The sequence below is a fragment of the Equus przewalskii genome, chromosome 32 (assembly GCF_037783145.1).
Source record: "Equus przewalskii isolate Varuska chromosome 32, EquPr2, whole genome shotgun sequence".
Lineage (NCBI taxonomy): Eukaryota > Metazoa > Chordata > Mammalia > Perissodactyla > Equidae > Equus > Equus przewalskii.
The window spans coordinates 21,782,918-21,803,018 of NC_091862.1; the positions used below are offsets into that span (position 1 = coordinate 21,782,918).

At 44.0% G+C, this 20,101-nt stretch overlaps 1 protein-coding gene and 1 long non-coding RNA gene across 34 annotated transcripts in view; both read right to left on the reverse strand.

The window, feature by feature from the left end:
* Window positions 1-20,101, reverse strand: part of UTRN (utrophin) — a 479,488-nt gene that overhangs the window by 416,631 nt on the left and 42,756 nt on the right. For 16 of the 33 annotated variants that reach the window (XR_011535458.1, XR_011535457.1, XM_070602737.1 and 13 more), the window contains exon 1: window positions 4,856-5,275. The exons of 13 other annotated variants lie outside the window; for them this stretch is intronic. Coding sequence is in view for 18 of the 20 variants with exons in the window: in XM_070602737.1 (XP_070458838.1) it covers window positions 4,856-4,949 (94 nt within the window). In the remaining 2 variants the exon portion in view is untranslated. Of the gene's footprint in view, window positions 1-4,855; window positions 5,276-18,810; window positions 19,150-20,101 lie in introns of those variants that run through there. 4 more of the 33 variants (XM_070602750.1, XM_070602749.1, XM_070602748.1 and 1 more) reach the window with 2 other exon arrangements.
* On the reverse strand, window positions 15,441-18,039 carry LOC139080731 (uncharacterized). Its single transcript, XR_011535462.1, has 2 exons — window positions 17,688-18,039; window positions 15,441-15,745 (listed from the first exon to the last, which is right to left on the reverse strand). It is a non-coding gene; the product is annotated as an uncharacterized lncRNA (long non-coding RNA).

Sequence of the window (20,101 nt, forward strand, 5' to 3'; positions counted from 1 at the left end):
GTAGGAATTTCCTTCAGAATCAGTAAGAGTTTAAAAGTCTGAGATCCAAACAATGGAAGAAAACGGGCAATGGAGGAAAAGGCAATTTATTAAAGAATTTGTGCCAAGAGCCAATAAACATGTGCAGAGAAGTTCAACTTCACAAAAGCAGCAATGCAAGTTCAAACAATTCTGTACCACTTTTCATCTCTCTCCTCTTTGTGGACAGCAATTTAACAGTAAAAGCAATTACGCAAATGAACTGAGATATGTGTATGCACGCAGATCACTAATTTTAATAATTTTTCTAAATGGGACACCACTCCTACAGGACGGTTTCAACTTTGGTTCAAAAAGAAAAACCGCTTCTGGGAACTTAGATATAAAGCCATACATTTGCATAATTCATACAAAAAAAGTGGCAGGACAAACAAAACTATTAATAACAGTTACGGAGGGGGAGAGGGAATGAAAATTTTCCACTTTTTTGTGGAAACCATACAATTTTTTGTATAATTTTTACTCTGCATTGAATTTTCTTAAGAAAGAGCCTGATTCTTAAGGTATTTTTAAAAGCTATTTTAAATGCATTATTAAAAATCAGATTTGGGTTCAAAAATTTATTGCATTAAAACACTTGAGAGCAACTCTGCAGAGCAGGCCACACTAATTCCTGCCCGGCTCACAATCCAGATTTCACACTGTGGGTTAGACAGAAAGTGTGCCCTGAGTTCCTTTGGTCCCAGACTAAAATTTCACTTCGGCACAATGGTAAAACTGGGCTATGACTCATCTTCCTCTGCAAAACAATGAATGTTCCAGCTCAATGGGAAAAAACCACTTGAGTTGCCAGTTCATTGAAGTGTTCAAATCAAGGTCAACATATTGGGGCAGGAGCAAGTCAGTCACTGTGCCCTGATGCTATCTAATTCTCGAACCAGGCCTTTCGATGGCCCTCCAACCAAATCCTGAATTTGCAAATATTAGAACAGGAAGCACCTGGTGCCCTCTAAGTGGAGGGTCAAAAAACCCAAGAGAAACATGAAACGGATCCAGGATCCGTGTCAATGGGCATACCTTTCAAGTAATGCCAAGGAAAAACACAGCTTCAGCTTACATATATTTTAAGTACTGCGATGAACATAATATTTGATTTCCTATTCCTAGACTCTAGCAGGCAAAGCTGATTATCAACTGACTATATTTTTATAATTTTTACAGAACTTATTTACCTGGAACTGTCACTATAGCTTGCAAAGTGCTTTAAAACGTGTGACACCCCTAACACAACCCCCAGGGGACAGTCCCGTTGAAGCCCCGTCTCAGAGGTTCCGGGCCTTTCACAGTCGATGGCGGGGGAACCCAGGCCAGGTCCCATCCCTTCACCAACTGGTCAGTTCCACATTAATCAGACTTCTCATTTCCCCCCAGATTCTTTCGTTTCAGCCAAGTCACCGTGACCACTCTTCTCCCAACTTAACAATGTTCTCTCTCAAGCCTCTGCAAATTATATTCCACCTGGTCGTCCTAACCACCAACTCATTTTCTTTAAAAACACTAAGATCAGCTAAAACTTCACAAGCGCTGAGAAACTTTCCCAGACACATCTGACCACCTCTGGTCACCCTAAACGCTGTGTCCCTTTATCCTGCTACAGTCACCTGGTGGGTCAGGCAGCCCTAACAGCTGGCAAAGACAATCACGCTCCTTCCTCTCCCACGAACCCTCGCCCAGGGAACCTTCAGCAAGCTCCCGGAGCGCCCCACCGCCCCACATCGCACCCAGACACCTCAGCCCCTGCAGAAATGCTCGTTCGAAGGTTCTCGTTCACCAGGAGCCGACAGCCCGGAGCCTTGTCTATTCCGAGAGTTCTGCTCTGCCGCGCGAGGTCAGCCCATCCCGTGAGCTCCTCCCAGCGCTTCCTCCCAGATGACAGGTGACCCCCGCCCGGCCACAGCCGGACAGAACGTTCTCTCTCGCCCCGGCCCAGCCCGCCTCTGCTCAGAGGGACTGCCGGGACATCCCACAGGCAGACCCGGCCTGTTGCCCCGCAGTGCCTGGGCCCCCAGCAGCCCCTCCAGGAGCCACCAGGCCGGGAGGGAACGACCAATGCTGCACTCCAGCCATCCCGAGGTGCTGACCCGCTGCAAGGCAAGGCCTCAGGCTAACTAGACAGGATTTCTGGGCATGGGGCTCCAGCAGCCTGGGGATGCTACCGAGGAGCCAAGGTTGAGTAATACTTTAACCAGTCCATCTAGAAAGGAAAGGGCTGACATAGGGGCCTATCCACCGAGAAGAAAGCAGAAAGGATAGCAGGAAAGCAAGCTCCCAGAGGTGGTTTCCTGAGGACAATCTAGACATACGCCATCCGTACATCAGCACATGCCTATGAGTCCTGTAAGCCCTCCAAATACATTTTTAATGTTTTGTTTTTTTTTTTTGGTGAGGAAGATTGTCCCTGAGCTAACATCTGTTGCCAATCTTCCTCTGTTTTTTTTTTTTTTTTCTCCCCAAAGCCCCAGCACATAGTTGTACATCCTAGTTGTACACAAGTCATTCTAGTTCCTCAATGTGGGATGCAGCCACAGCATGGCTTGATGAGTGGTATGTAGGTCCACACCCAAGACCTGAACCAGCAAACCCTGGGCCACTGAAGCAGAGTGCACAAACTTAACCACTCGGCAGTGGGGTCAGCCCATGGCCTCCAAATAATTTTGTATTTCACATTTTCAAGGGTTTTTTCCCCTAAACTTTGGTCTCCCTCAATTAGATTATTTTTAATATTGGTCATTTGTCCATAGACAATAAGATTAAGAAAAACAAAGGAAATATCTAACAAAAGCTTATAGTAAATATTTTGAAATAAAAAGATTCTATATCAAAGATAGATCAATAGACAGACAGACAGACAGACACAGAGATTCAGATTTCAATCTACTCAGTTTTGCCCTGTTCTATCTCAGTGGATAGCTGTGAGGCAAATACAATAGCTGCACATTCTACATGACATTGGAGAGCAAAGGACCAGCAATTTCAAAAATAACACTGAAAGGCTAATTTTGAGCAAATATGTATACTAAATCTATTCTGTCTTATTTGTTTCCTTATTCCCTTTAGTTTCTGCAACATTTGAAATATCATCCTCTGCACTGGCGAAAGTTCAATGCAAAATACTTAGGTCTCACTCTTTCCACCTTCCTGGGGGTCTGTAAGGAAAGGATTTGTCTCCAGGTTTAACCTACTACGCAGACTGCTCTGAAGACCAGAAAGGCCGTGTGCTGCCACGGAGAACACCGTCATGAAACGTAGGCTTTTCTGTCTCTACTTCTGGCAAGATCACTATGCCGCAGCCATGAGAAGACATGCAGTTCACTAACGACCAACGAGAAGAGAGCCAGGGCCCTTGTGGAATTTGAAATTATGTACACATTGGTTTTCTATTTTTATTAAAATAACATGCCCCGAAATATTTCTTTTTTCAAACTGCTTTCTATTTTCCTAAAGCCTTTGGTGGACTGGTCAGAGGACAGGAAAGAATGCTATACACACCAGGCTCCTATTTAAAGCTTCAGTCTACTCATTTAAAAGTCTGCTCACTATGTGAAGGTGTGTTTGTATTTTCCTTCTAATTGTCTTCTGATTTCAACCACCATAGACGCCTGAGACCCAAGCAAGACCGTCAAGACGCAGATGAGGAGACCACGGAAACTACTAACGTGGGGGAAAGAAAGAGGGTTAAGTGAGAGTCAAGAGAGGTCTTTGCAAGGCCACGATGCTGCAACTGCTGTTTCTGTGCCTGGGGTTTGAAGTCAGTCCCTGGAAGCTCTCTGAGCTTTCTGCCGGACCACATGGTTCTTTAAATAAGACAGAAAGTAGTAATAGCCCAAGAAGAGAATTATAGCACACTGATCTATTACACTTGGCGAAGAAACCAAATTTACTAAGAAAATATGGGCTGCTCCAATCATTTTAGTTTAAATTTGCTCCACAGAGATGATGCGTACAAGCGGTTGCCACCTCATTCATAAACATTACGAGGGAAAGAGTAATTCCAAAGGAAAGAAAAACATCTTTAAAAAATTCTATGCAGCCTAAAAGTTTTTCCATAGTGACAATATTCATGCATGACATGTAAGATCAGACAAAACATATCATTTAGGGTTTGTTTCTCAGAGAGCTTATAAGACAAGTACACAGATACACATACTAAAGCAAGATGTGGATGTCTGAACTGATGAGAAAAAGTAGGTCACCGTGGAAGTAAATTCCAGTGGAAAAAGGTGCATGACCACATCCTACGTAAAGTTCTGCATCAACATTTCTCCTAGACAAGACTGCATTCAACAAAAACCCCTTTATTTACAGTCCCCCCAAAAGCATAAATGTGTGATTCTCCCCTTTATCAGCTCTGAACTCTATAATTTAAAAAGTAAAATATCCTTTTAGCCAACACAACACATCGAATACAATATGGGATGAGCTCTATCAGTATTCACCAGCACAGAGGAAACTTTCTCTACCGACGGTAAACGGCACATAATAAGCTACTTTGAAAGTAGAGAGAGGTAAAGAGAAGCACATCCGTTACAAGAAATTTATGGTTCCTGGAGTCCTTTTCCCAAAGAAGCCAGTAACTGGCAAACGATCGCATTGGGAAGAGACGGCTGAAGCAGACAGCGTTGGTCTCCACCATTCGGAGTCTGCAGAGGTGCAGCGTCCGGAGGAAGAGCCAGGGCTGTTCTGTCACCAGCCAGGCCCTTCCTTCAGAGCTCTGCTAACAAATCGGGCTCAGCAGTGACTGAAAGCGATCTGTCCTTGCTGACGTCCTCTTTTCAAAACCTCACCGGCTGGAAGTCATGCAGGTTGACAAACTTACCTGGTAACTGCTTGCAAGCCCGGCCAGCTGCTCGCCCTGGCAAATCCACTCTGCACTTTTTCCAACGAAACGTGGTGGCTGCCGGGCCGCTCATCACCTACATCTGCTTGAAGGACGAGGAAAAAGATGCAGAGGAAGTGGACAACAAAAGCAGCCTGCGAACTGCACACTGGGATGTCCTGTTTTGGGGTGGCTTTTATTTTTCCCATGAGAGGATCTGACTAAACCTAACCCAATCTCCTCTACATACCAGACAGGAAGTTACACTTAGCAGTCAGTGAAAACTCCTTAGGTCGTTTTTTTTTCTTGTGTGTGAGTTTTTTTTTAATTGTCACAACTAAGGGCCTTTGAATGTTTCTGATCTTCTACAAAGAGATGATAACTCTGCTTCCTGTTCTGACAGCGTCAGCTGTAAGAGACACCTCCACCCACCTCCCCACCCACGATGCATATAAATAGAGGCGTTTGCCCTGGGTGTCCAGCCAGGCTGCAGTTGGGTAACATATTAACTATACTTCAAAGAGTAAACTGGACTTGCCATTTCACTTTAATATGCATATATACCTTGGGAAAATGAAACAAAAGCATTTCTTCCTAATTCCTTAGAAATTGCTATCATGGAGAAAAGGAACTTAACCATACAGAATCATAAAATAAGAGGTAGCAGCTTTGACTCATCTTTTCCAGCCTATTCAGTCCTGTGTAGTATCTGCTCTCTTGCTGTCACTTAAAAACGTTATCCACACACATACAACAAGCAAGGAACAATCATTACCCACATTATGTCACCGGCCTCCAACTTTAACTCTTTTTCTCTCCTGCTTTGAAATAGAAACTTTCTACTTATAAGCAAAGATTTTCATGGAATATTGTATCCTTGTCAGGATACACATGCGTTTAAATGAAAAGCCATCTCGCTCCCTGCTACTGGCTGAGGTGGAGAAAACAGAATCAGTCAGTACTCGCTCCAGGCTCCTCTGTATTAATCTTAGACCAGAAGCTGTATGACTCCCGCAAAACACTCTCTCGAAGCCTCAATCTCCAAGTCTGTAAAATAGGGGCATGACCTCGCCTGTCCTCAGGGCTGTGGGGAGGAGAGAGACCCTAAAAAGTGCAGTGATACAGATTATGTCACATGGTCAAAACTCAATTCTTTTTTTCATACAACTTTATTGAGATATAATTCACATAGTATGCAATTAATCCATTTAAAGCACATAATTCGATGATTATTAGTATATCTGCAGAGGTGTGCATCCGTCACCGCAATCACCTTTACAACATTTTCGTCACCCCAAAAAGCAGTCACTCTCCACTCCCTTCCCCCACCCTCCAGCCCTGGAACCAGAAAAACCTACTTTCAGTCTTACAGATTTGCTGCTTCTGGCCATTTCATATAAAAGAAATCACAGAATATGTGGTCTTTTGTGACTGGCTTCTTTCACTTAGCATAATGTCCTCAAAGTTCATCCACATTGTAGCGTGTGTCAGTATTTCATTTCTTTTCAGGGGTGAACAATATTCCAATGCATGAATACCCCATGTTTCATTTATTCATTCATCAGCTGATGGCCATTGGGTTGGTTCTACCCTTCAGCTAATATGAATAATGCCGCTCTGAGCATTCCTGTACAAGTTTTTATGTTGACGTACGTTGCATTTCTCTTGAGTATGTACACCCAGGAGCAAAACTGCTGGGTCAGGTAGCAACTCTATAGTCAACCTTTGGAAGAGCTGCCAGTTTTCCACTGTGGCTGCACCATCTTGTCTTCCCACCAGCAGCGTTTGAGGGTTCCCAATTTCTCCACATCCTCGCCAACACTTACTATTAGCTGTCTTTTGGATTACAGCCATTCTGGGGAGGATGAAGTGACATCTCATTATGGTTTGATTTGCTTCTCCCTGATGGTTATCAAAACCCGATTTTTATCGATAGCCCAAAAATGTCTCCCTTTTTATAGGTGGGCTAAATACTCAAAATACAGAAGAACCAGTGAGGTATGGCAACCACTTAATCAGAATAGATACTGGCTACAGTACTAAAGCAAGACCTTGAAGGTGACCAGCTTTAACAGTGGCTATTTTCCAATAGGTGTGAAAGAATTTCATCATTTTTAACTGGTAGAACTATTATATGGGCTCACACCAGCTAAACACTGCTGGCCTTCAGATTTAAATCCTTCAGATTCATCTCTCTTCCGAGGCTGCTAACGCCGTCGGCCCTTCTGCCTCTATGAAAAGGCTGCTTAACAAAACGTATAAGACGACATTTTCAATGTAAAAATGACATTTGAATCATTTCCAATCAGTTCTTTTCACCTGTCTTTCTGTTAAATAGAAATAGCCTCAATTAAAGCGGCCTTTTGTAAGTGAACAGCCATAATCATTTACAGGAAGAAATGGCAGACCAGATCTGATTCACAACTGAGAATGTCACAGATTTTGAAGGTGGCCAAGGGATACAACAAATCAGGATCTAGACACTAGCCATAATTTCCCCTTCCCTCTTGAGAAGGCGAGATTGGGAGAAGGACAATAATTATCCTACTTCGAAGGGATTATCTAATTCAGAATTCAAACAAATCTAATCTAATTCAAAAGGATTATCATTTTTTTGTGGTCGAAGGCATTATCTAATCTAATTTGGAGGGATTATCATTTTTTTATGACCTTATGCTGTTTGAACATAATTCACGCACAGTGATGTTAATTATCTCTTTCCTAAAACAGTCTATTTTAGGATTTTTTCTTTTCAGGAAGATTGGCTCTGAGCTAGCATCTGTGCCAGTCATCCTCTATTTTGTATGTGGGAAGCCGCTACGGCATGACTTGCTGAGCGGTGTGTGGGTCCACGCCCAGGATCTAAACCGGTGAACCCTGGGCCACCAAAGGAGAGCACACAAACTTAACCACTACACCACCAGGCCAGCCCCGGATTTTAATATTTTAATCGCTAAAAACAAACTAAACAGAATAAAATCTACACAAAGTGTAACAAAGAAAACACAAAAAGTTTATAAACTTTCAAAATTAACAACTTTTTTCTTTATTTTCCAATATAAGGCCTCAGGCCTTGCAACATGTATTAATAATATGATTCATCCATCTTCTAAGAAATTTCCCATGTCTCAAGGCTGCACTACGTAATCCATTGTTTTCGTTATTTCTTGGCATACAGCTGACTATGAAAGTGACCGCTGAACTTTCCTATGTCAAATAGAACTTTCCATTGTGGGAAATTTCTAAAACATTCACATTAAGCTAACTGGAAATGTCATCATAGCCCAGGAGCAAATATGGTCTGTATCAACCAGCACGACTTCTAAACTACGCAGGAAAAGCAAACCATTGAACAAACACAAGTGCAAAGGCTTCCTTAGAGTTGCTGTAAATACTTGACAGTGAAGAAAATCAGAAGCAACAGTTTATCAAAAGTTATCTGAAGGTTCTTCTAGAAACATCTAATAGGCCAGCACTTGTTAAAACTGTTCTGTAATGTCAGACCCCACTCTCTATCCACAGACCCCTTCTGCTAGATTACATGTTGGCCTCCTTTCTAGTTCTTGTGAAATCAATAGACCATTTCTGTTGCAAGGATCTGTCTAGAGTATGTGCTTTCTTATTCAATCTGGTGTTGACAGCAATAATCAAATTTTGTACATACCACTAGCTCCATTATCGCTCGACAGCCACTGGCTGCCAGCCTAGGTCTACTCTAGTCAAAATGGAAAGAAAGGATTGGACTGGAGAGGGAAGTACAGAACAAATCAGCTGAAACTACAGGAGGTGGTGGAGGAGTGAGAGAGGGCAGCAAAGGCACTCGGAGACTAATCCTCTCCCCTCTGGGCAGACGCACGCCAGGCAGCATCAGCACAGCCAAGCCCAGGTGAGCAGATTGTGGCTATTAAAGGCACACATTTCTTCATTCTTTCTGGTATCTGCAAACCCTCCTGGCTTTGAACATCTTATTATAACTGTCAGTCCTAACTAATGAGCCTATACCTAACCCTGAAGAGCAACAGACAAAAGCCTGAGACCACCCACACTTTCCAACACCAGGGACACCAAGTGCCAGGGAAGCCCAGACGCACAGCACTTCCCGAGAACCCTCTAGACACTAATGGCTTCCTTTTGAAACTCTTCTGTATGCGTTTAAGCTAGAATGAAACATTCCTCCCAGATCAGAAAACATTAAATTCATCTTACGATAAAAACAGAGTCAGCTTTAAAAAGAAATTGGGGAGTGGATGGAGACCCGACTATGAAATTTTACTTGACTTGCACTTTTAGACTTCAAATTCTCCAAGAAAACCACACTCGTGCTAACGGATATTCTCTACCTAAAAGCAGCATGGACGATGCTATTGGCTGGTATGACAAGCAACTCTGTTCTCCTTTTTTAAAACTTGAAATAATTTTATATATAAAGAACTCACACAACTGAACAACAAAAAAATAAACAACCAATCAAAAAATGGGCAGAGGATATGAACATTTCTCCAAAGAAGATATACAGATCGCCAATAGGCACACGAAAAGATGTTCAACGTCACTAATCGTCAGGGAAATGCAAATCAAAACTACACCAAGATGTCACCTTACACCTGTTAGAATGGCTATAATCACTAAGACTAAAATAGCAAATGTTGGAGACGATGTGGAGAAAAGGAAACCCTCATACACTGCTGGAGGGAATGCAAACTGGTGCAGCCACTGTGGAAAACAGTATGGAAGTTTCTCAAAAAATTAAAAATAGAATTACCATATGATCCAGCTATCCTACTACTGGGTATTTATCCAAAGAACCTGAAATCAATTCAAAGTGACTTATGCACCCCTATGTTCATTGCAGCATTATTCACAATAGCCAAGATGTGGAAGCAACCCAAGTTCTCAACAACTGATGAATGGATAAAGAAGATGTGGTGTGTGTGTACCTATATATATATATATATATATATATATATATATATATACACACAGTGGAATACTAACCGGCCATAAAAAAGACGAAATCATCCCATTTACAACAATGTGGATGGACCTTGAGGGTATAATATTAAGCCAAATAAGCCAGAGAAAGATAAACACCATATGATTTCACTTATTTGCAGAAGATAAACTAACATACAGACAAAGAGAACAGTTTAGTGGTTAACAGAGGGGAAGGGGGTTGGGCGGTAGGCATAAGGGGTGAAGGGACATATTTATATGGTGACCGACAAATAATAATGGACAACTGAAGTTTCACAATGTTATAAACGATTACGACCTCAATAAAAATAAATAAATAAACTTGAAATAATTCTAGATTAACCAAAAAAACTGTAAAAATAACACAGAGAGTTCTCATATTGCCTTCACCCAGCGTCCTCAAATGCTACCATCTTACATAATCAGAGTACAATTATCGAACCCAGAGAATTAACACTGATGCAATACTGTGAACTACTCTACTGACCTTATTCAAATTTCCTCAATGGCCTCATTTTTCTGGGTCATGATTCAATCCAAGATCCTGCATAGAAGCAACATTCCAAAATCCAAGATGCCCCCTTCCCAATAAATCCAATCACGCACAATCTACTGAAAGCTCCTGATCCCCCAGAAAGGTCAGTCTCCTTTCATGCTAATGAGGTAGGGCCATCATTGACCACCGAGTCTTCAGGCTAGACATGTTCTTTTCCTCTACAATTCTCTCCATAACTACTCTGTCAGTCTTGTCAATCTTATCTTGTAAACACAGGTCAAATAGTTTCACAATCCCTTGGTCCAGATGTTTTGCTGAATGCGAACTTTTCCCACATGAGAAAAGTTACACAGCACACAGGCCATATATTACATTAAAACAAAAAACAGCCAGATCCAGGGCAACTTCCCTAATCAAACACATTTAATACTTCTGCAGCAAATACGTGTATTTTATGAACAACGAGTGGGATAAGTAAAGATTTTAGAAGCATCCCAGCAGTTGAAGTCAGATGCTGCCACCCACCACTGAGTTCAGGTCCAGCCCAGGATTTACCGTCAAATGAACTACAAAGAAATTATCTTTTGGTTTGCAGAACTCTCTTTTGCTACTGTAACTGCAGACCAGAATCCTGCAGTTGAAACCTGACCTAGGAACCCCATGGAGGCATCTATCTCCCACCTGCCTTCGCCTCATCCTCTTTCACTCAGTGTCCTGGCGAAGTCAGCTGCAACGTCCCCTTGACCTCCAGGCTTTCTTCACTCCAACTCACCCTCCATTAGAGCCCCAGGAGTGATCTTTCTAAAACACCTGCAACTCCCTAGCTTCAAATGCTTAAAGATTTCTCATGCAAGGAAGAAGGCTAGGGCCTAATCTTCATGAGGTTTCCACAGCTTTCCACCATCTGAGCCAATTGCCCTGACTGTAGAGACCATCTATACAGCATAACACACAAGAAGAACACAAAAATGAAAAAGGTATAGTCTCTATCATCAAGATTCTCACAGTCTAATTCAATCCCTTTAATATTTTCATCAAAGTAATTACTGTTTAGAATACATCTTCTCCAATAATCAAAGAGTGTGGCGGGATTTTTTAACTCATTTTTTTCCAGCTAGGAAATTCTACCTTAGTTCTTGATCACATTAAAGATGACTAACAAAATCCCACACATTGACATGAAAAGGATTTTTCAAGTGATTTTGACAACACACGTCTGAAAATACAGCTACGCTATTGTTGATATGGTTAAAAAAATTACAAGAAGCAAAAGCCAGGAAAAGTTTTCTAAAAACAAGCAAACCTAAAAAAGCAACATGAAGGATGGTATTTAACGGGCTGAGTGGTTTCTCATGAGACTGTTTTTCCAAAGCACAAAGACATAAATAAATCTGAAATCATGCCTTTGTTTCCATATTAGTATATTAATGGAACTGAATGACATTATAATCAACAAAATCAAGTCAGAGAGTTAAGCCAAAATCCCCACCATCGAATTGCTGAGTTTCTCCCCAGCCACGCAGAGGCTGCTCTCAGATGCAGGCTTCGCCAATGAAAGAGGAAAGAAACCATATTTTAAGTATTATTAGTTTTCTGTTCTAATGTGCAAAAAGTCAAAGGCGGCTACTTGGAATGATGAAAAATGAAAAATTCCTAGAGGTTGTATTTCAGGATTACATTATAACCTCTCCTATCTCAGGAAAACCACACATAAGCAGTGAGAGTAAGAGGTTAGGAAGAAACCTGCTAAATCCCTTACTGAGCAGGGAGAGAGGGGTCAGAGGGTTCTGAGCAGAAAACCTGAGGTTCCCTTCCAGGGCGGCCCTGCACTCACAACAGAGTGTGTGTGTGTGTGTGTGTGTGTGTGTGTGTGTGTGTGCGCGCGCGCGCGCGCATGCGTGCACCTGTGTGCACCTGCGTGTGTCTATGTGTATGTGTGCCTGCGTGCGTGTGTCTGTGTGCATGTGCCTATGTGTGTATGTGTCTATGTGTGTGTGTCCGTGTGCATGTGTCTATGTGCGTGTGTCTAAGTGTCTGTGTGTGTCTGTATGCATGTGCCTGTGTGCACGTGTCTATGTGTGTGTATGTGTGTGTTTCTATGTGTGTCTATGTGTGTGTCTGTGTGCATGTGTCTATGTGTGTGTTTCTATGTGTACGTGTGTCTATGTGTGTGTCTGTGTGCATGTGTCTATGTGTGTTTCTATGTGTATGTATATGTGTGTGTGTGTCTGTGTGTATGTGTCTGTGTGTGTGTCTGTGTGCATGTGTCTGTGTGTGTCTATGTGTATGTATGTCCTTGTGTGTGTCTGTGTGCATGTGTCTATGTGTGTGTTCCTATGTGTATGTGTGTCTGTGTGCATGTGTCTATGTGTGTGTTCCTATGTGTACGTGTGTCTATGTGTGTGTCTGCGTGCATGTGTCTGTGTGCATGTGTCTGCGTGCATGTGGCAAGGTTCCTCACTGGCAGTGTTGCTTCCAAACAGAAGTGGCAACTGCCTGGAACTGACTGAGATGAGGCATCCGGTGGCCGCCAGCACTCCGTGTTAGAAGAGGCCAACACCACACGGCTGCCAAGCGACGCCAGGACCCGATCTGCCAGGCCGTGGGAGGAACCTGCGGTGCCAGCTGCTGGAGGCTGAGGGCCCTGGGCCCGCCCCTCCAGCTCACACAGAAGGAAGAGGGTCATTGCCAGGGGTCTTCAAGGAGCAGGAAAAGTTATTTAAGGAGAGACTGAAAGAGATGAATACTTTAAAAAGGCTTTAAAAAGCAAGAGTAATTTGAAATTATTTAAAAAGAAAGAAAAAGGGGTTGACTGTTCTACGTGTTCTGTTTTTATAAATCAGATGAAAAACAAACATTGTCGTTTCTCATTTACCTTTGTATTGCTGTCCCTGGCACATTATAAGGACTTCATAACTGGACACTTACTGCAGGAAGAGAGAGGAGCGGATCGGAAGACGTGAGAGCAGAAGTCACTGAGGAGCAGGACGAGGAGAGGAGCCTGCCAGCTCACACCCACGGAGAGCAGCGCACGACCAGCCCGGCGGCTGCACAGGGGACGCGCACGTCCACGACAGGAGCAAAGTCAAACCAGCAGCTCTGGGGCAGACTCAGCAGCCCGAGCACTGCAGAAACGGACCTGCAGGGAGAGGTGTGGCCAGGGCAGAAGGGCACTTTCAGAATATAAGAGATGGACTCATTTTTTTTTTCTAAAGATTTTATTTTTTTCCTTTTTCTCCCCAAAGCCCCCCCAGTACATAGTTGTATATTCTTCGTTGTGGGTCCTTCTAGTTGTGGCATGTGGGACGCTGCCTCAGCATGGTTTGATGAGCAGTGCCATGTCCGCGCCCAGGATTCGAACCAACGAAACACTGGACCGCCTGTAGTGGAGCGCACGAACTTAACCACTAGGCCACGGGGCCAGCCCCGTGGGGATGGACTAATTTTTAAAAGTAGAGGCAGCAGCAAGGGCAACCTGTTGGGCTGTGGAGCAAAGGTCAGCAAGTGCGCTTTCTTGAAGCTGGCACTGTGAGGAAACTTCTAGTTTCCAGAGGGTTCCAGAATCCTCAAGCTCCAGAGGAAGGTGTGAAGAAGAGAAGCCTGGAAATTATTCTTTGTTTAGCAGTAAAAACATCTAGTGGGAGAAGTGACCTACGAGTCCCCTAGGACACATCAGCCTATGGATCCAGATGTGTCACTCATAACACTTTGTCCCATGGTCCCCTGCAGTGACACTCTCAATTCAAAGTCTTTCCCATGGATCTCTCATGCCCTTAAGGGAATCTGAGGATGCTGGCCACTGAGGAGACACAGGTATTAACATGTGTGAGTCATCTGTATACTCAGCCTGCAGCTGATACCACACACAGATAGTCCTGTCCAATCGGGGACACACCCACCGGAATCCCAGCGTCATATCTCTCAACCTGGGAATGAGGCATCAGCATCTACCTGTGACAACTTAGGGCTGAGAGTAGGGAGAAAATGAGGGAATTCAGGTAATAACTGCGCAGAACCCATGCCGAGGAGCTGACCGGAAGTATTTTAAATCATTTCCAGGATTTCTAAGATGATAGAGTTTCCAAGAGGTATCAGGTGATGAATGGAGAATGCAAGCAATGGTTATCGCTAAGAAATGACGAGCCATGGGACTCAGGAGCAAAGCCCCAGGGCCCCAGTCCCAGGAGGGAGCCAGTCGGCTAGCGGATCCGTTCCTGCGCGCCTTCTCTGCTCCACGCAGAACACCGAGGAGAGCCAGTCCCCAGGAGAAGCGACACACACAAGGGCTAGAGAAGGAGTGTTGTGGCCTTGCTGTCACTGCCACAGGGACCAAGCAGAAGCAGTGACATAGGCCGGAGCCTGCAAGCAGGGGAGAGGAGAGCAGAGGCTGAGTAAAGAAGGTGGGCGTGAGCACGACGGGAGGGGAGCAAGGCACCCACAGCCTATTATTAAAGTATTCTGAGAAGTCACAGGGAATGGGGAGGAAGGTGGCGGGTGGAACGAGGAAACAATACCAGAAGGTACGAAAAAGAAAACAGTGATCCAGAAATAAGGAGAACATCACTCAGGCACTTTTATTCCCTGATGGAGAACAAGCATCCTGGATTTGTGGGTGGGACCATTTATGGCTGTTTTAGCCAAAGCTCCACTTTCCATAAAATTTTTCTCCTCTGGAGAACGTCCATGAGTAAACCTATCTATAAAAGGAAAAATAAAGCAAAAATAACAGGCTTGGTTTAAATTAGGAACGTTGCACTGAAATAACTGCCTGGAGGTTGCCAATTCAGCAGAGCGCTGGAACTACTGATGTGCTGTTCAAATATCAGTATGTAGTTTGATCAGTAAAAACTGGCCAACTCTAGGAACCTCTGAACTTCAAAGGTCTTTCACACTGATTTTCATTGATGCCGGGAAAATTCTTACAAGTTAAGCTGTGTTAATCTCTCAACTCTCACTTGAAAAATGAGGTAGCTAAGGTTTCATGCCACCGAGTGAAATGCCAAATTCATGCCATGGCTGCTCTTAACCTCAGGACCAGCTCCCAGCCCCACAGGCTCTCCTCCCCCTGTAGAGGCCACACTGGTTTTCAACAGCATTGCCTGAACCAACACGATGCCCAGAGATTTCAAAGTTTATTCTTCTGAAAGTAAAGGATACTACACGCTACTTCCTCTCTTCCTCAAAGTCAGAGCCAAAGCTCACATGAAACCAAGAGGAAATGCATGTTCCTCAATAGCAACGGTTCCAGGTATCAGGTGGCAGCAGCAGCTGCTGAACAGCCAGTGCCACCCCCACCATCCTCCCAAACTCTGGCACCGACACAAGTCTCAGAATCTTGAGGCCACTCCGACGTGAGTCTTTCGGCAGCAGAATGACAAAAGGACGCAACACTTCCACTCTCCAGGACGTTAAAATCATAGCTGTAAAAGAACAAGGTGGTTACTCTTCACATGAGTTACTACCCTGACCCCCTCCTCTCCGGAAAGAGGGGGCAGGAAAAGGAAATGAAAGCAAGTGACTCAAGGTTCTGGATTTCATATGCAAGAATAGCCAGCAACAGGTGCAGCGTTCGGCGAAATTAAGACTCTCGAGACGCCTCTCTCCTCCGCACACAGAGCCCGAGCACGGAAACCCAACATTAGCAATGATGTCAGAAGTGCAAATCATCATCCTTTTCTAGCCAGTAGCAATTTTGTAAAACAAAAAAATTACTAAAAGACCACAAACTATTTCTCTGCTGACACACGACTTCTTTCACATAGTCCTCTCCTAAAACAGTTTACTCTAAAATAATTTCAGTGTTGGTTATAATAAAACATTTTTTAATGCCTGGTGACTAGCATCGTGCCTGGTACATAGTGGATGGGCTACAAATAGTTACTGGAGGAATGAATGAAACAAACAAGCAGGTAAACAAAAAGTTGTCATCACAAGTAAAGATAACCAGACTCTTACCTTCAGAGTAGTAGACAGTGTTATTTTTTCCCATTTCTCCAAGAAGAGAACAAAAAGTTGGAATCAGAAGCCGGGAGCAAGAAATATCGCTACCGAATATATTAGGAGATGCCAACCATCCATCCCCAGGCTGAAGCCCTGTCTGCCACCCTTGGGGATTAACAGATCTATGCAGGGAATTGTCATTCAGAGAAGACCAAATGGGAAAAAGTCAGAATCATTTGAGAAATCCACATTTAGACGTTCCTTTCTTTCAGTATGCCATTTCACATAACATTTTCCACCCGCCATTACTATAGAATTTACAAAAGAAACTTTGCTGTATAATCTTTTCAATGATAAGAATAATCTGCTAATAATATGTTATGGACAATGTCTTATGCTACATGTGACATGGATAAGAAAAATATGACCATGGATAAGATGGAGTAGAAATGAAGCCATTTTATTAGCTCTAAAAACTAACAGAAGGAGTGGAGGAAAACAGCAATGAAGCTGAGCCCACAGACGGAGAATGGCTGTTAGATGACTCCTGTATTAAATAAAAGAAGAATAACAGTGTGAGAACATCACTGTTGTAAGATAAAGGGCTTAAATAATGACAACAGTTAGAAAACTAAGGTTTCAGAGCAAAGATAATATATCATCAAAATTGTCAGGAGGTGTCAGAGAATGAAGCAGTACAAAGAAAATTTTAGTGTAATAAATAATTTTATAAAACTACTATTAAAAATGGCTCAAATTAATGACTCTTCAATTTTCTTTAAATTCATGAATTTCTTTTATTTACAACAAGTATTCTGAACAGAATTTCTCTCATCCCCATATATTCAATTTAAAGAATCCTTAGGTTTTTCAAGTCATTTCTTGCAGGATCCAAAATAAGTCCCATTTTTTTTTTTTACCTCATGGTAACACCCAAAGGGCTGGAATCAAATTCCTGAGATCCTACGTGCCTAGTTAATAATGACCTCAAACTTCAAGGAGTAAACTGAATAGCAAGTCCATTAAGAATGTTTTGGGGGCCAGGCCCGGTGGTCTTGTGGTTAAGTTCAGCCCACTCTGCTACTCCACTAGTGTGCTGTGCTGGCAGCCCACATACTAAAAAATAGAGGAAGACTGGCACGGATGTTAGCTCAGGGCAAATCTTCCTCAGCAAAAAAAAAAAAAAGAATGTTTTTGTTTTTCAAGTGACAACTCTTCATTCATTCATCCATTCACAAGGATCTACCATCCCCACAGGCCAGGCACTATGCCACAGCAGTGAACAAGAAAATCTTAGTCCTTGCCCTTACAGAGATCACAGTTGGGGACCCACCCACAACAAAGTTAACAAAGCCACTGGCATTGTGTCAGCTATGCTGAAGCAACAGGACAGGTGGCGGGAGACAAGAGGACGACACCTACTTCCACTAGGCAGTCAGGACAGGCACCTTGGAAGACGTGCAATTTAATCCCACACCCGATTGCAGAAGGAGCAGAGAGGCTGGCCAGGGATTGGGGGCAGGTATTCCAGGCAGAGCAAACAGCCGGTAAAGAAGCCGTTCCCAGGGCTGCAAGTCACCCAGGGGAGGGGCGATGGAACGGGAATCTCCCACGTGATTCACCCCGCACGCCTTTGCCTTTACACACACTTTCCCCTCAGCCTGGAATCTCTCCCTTCCACCCTCTCTGCTGCAGCCTCACAAGTCCCTCCTCTGGAAAACACCGTCAATGAGGAGCCAAACTCCAGGAGTTAATCGTTCCTAACCTGTGGGCCCACAGCACATGGTATGTGCTGCTACAAATCATCCCTCCAACCACAGCACGCTGAATCCGTGTTTCAACCCCGTAAGCAGGAATCTCGCCTTATTTGTCTCTGTTTCCCAAAGTCTATCATGGAACTTGACACCAACAGATATGAAATAAATGACAAGGGAGTGAGCGGACAAAGCAAGGGAGGCATGCACACATGAAATGCAGGCAGGAGCACCGCCAACGCGAACTCCTCACTCCGGACTAGAGGATGGGGAGCCGCACCATGGTTACAGCTCACTAAGCCACTCACAGTTTGGGGGACAAAAAGATTCCTATCTCTATATGATTTTCATACAACCAACGCTTTGGGGCAAATCTTGCATCACACAGAAGTGACAGAATAATTTCCGGGAGTATCATTAGACATCCGCACAGATCCAGTCCCACTCGACAGGCACGCCCTCAGCGCCAGCCCTGTCCTGGGCTCAGGGCTGACAGCCGCCCCGTCCCAGATCAACACCACTAGTCAGCAGAGCAAATCATATTTCCAAAGTGTTGTTAATGACTGACACTGTAAGATTCTTTACATGTAACTCACTTCTTTCGCAATATTATTAAGAGAAAATGTCTTTTAAAAGATTCCAAGGTCACCCAGAGACAAAACCATTTAGGATCTGTTGCTCAGTAATTTGCACCCTGCTTCTTGGCTCGCTGAGCCATGCCTCGGTTTCCTTTCTACAACCAATGGACGAAAGTTTAAGTAACCACCGCCTTCCAGGCGAGTCTTCTTTACCTGCCTGCGCGTCTCCGCCGTCTCCACGTGTGGAACCCGATGCCACTTCCATTTCTCCTGGCTCAGCGCGTCCTCCGAGGGGAGCTAAGATTCACAAAGCAACCGTGCATGCTGCCTGAAGTCCCAGAGATACGTGCACCCCTCGGCTGGAGAGTGTGCTCTGATGAAGTCAAATTGAAAAACAGGGCCAAACAGCATGGGACGTGGAGAGAGGAGTCGCTCCCCAACCGCCCCGACCAGAATGGTGACATTCCTGCCTGTGTGCGCAGCCCAGGCCTGGTCTGCGCCATCTGAGCCGCTGCCAGGCGGCCGGGAGCCTGTCGCCTTACCATCCACACCACGGGTGACCACTTGCCTGTGTAGGAACAGCACGGCGAGGCATGCGTTCCTACAAACCCGGCTCAAACCGCTCAGAGTACAGACGCGCCAAACGAACAGAACTCAGTTCCTCCATTCTCCTCAGGTTTTCCTTCAACGTGTGCCGAACGAAAAAATGTTTAGGAATTAACCAAAAAATGTTCTCACGAGAGACCCTGTTCTTATAAATGTTACAATTTATCAACCTACATACCAATTTTTTAACCTATATAGCCACACTTATCCCGAAAGCTTTTAGGGATCTAGCTATTAATATGCTAAATAAACAGGTCATCAAGCTGAAAGGTTAACTACCCCGCTTTGGCAGGATTAAAAAATACTATTGAGTGAAATGCAAACTGCATCTTTCTGCCAGTCTCAACGCACAGCCCCTGGCTTGCTTGCCTCCCAATCGCTGTGTCATTCAGGTTTCCCACCGGCCAAGCTTGGCCCTCAGCCAACACCACAGTGCTGCACATATGGCTTCCTCAGGGAGGCCTGCCCTCACCACCAGCGCCCCTCCCAGGCCCGGGGAAGCCCCCTCGAGATCCACTATGACAGCCCTGTGGGACATTTATCCCCCAGGCAATTAAACAGCTACCTGTATATTCTGCAGTTTGATATCTGTTTCTCTTATTAGTTTACCCATTCCAGAGGCCGGACGCCATAACTGTTGTGTTCATCAATGTTGCTGACCATGCCCAGTACCGTGCCTGGCATATGGGGCAGCCAACAAAGAGTTAATTTCATTTCAAACTGTCATCTCCGTAAAAATACTCTCTGTGACACACTGCTGTCACTGCCAAAGCTCTGAGGAAATAAACTTTCATCCTAAACCATTATCTTCATGGGGGTTATTAGAATGCAAGCGGTGCATGAACTTGGACAGGAAAACAAATAGATATTTTCACTAATTTCCAACAGAAATTTGCAT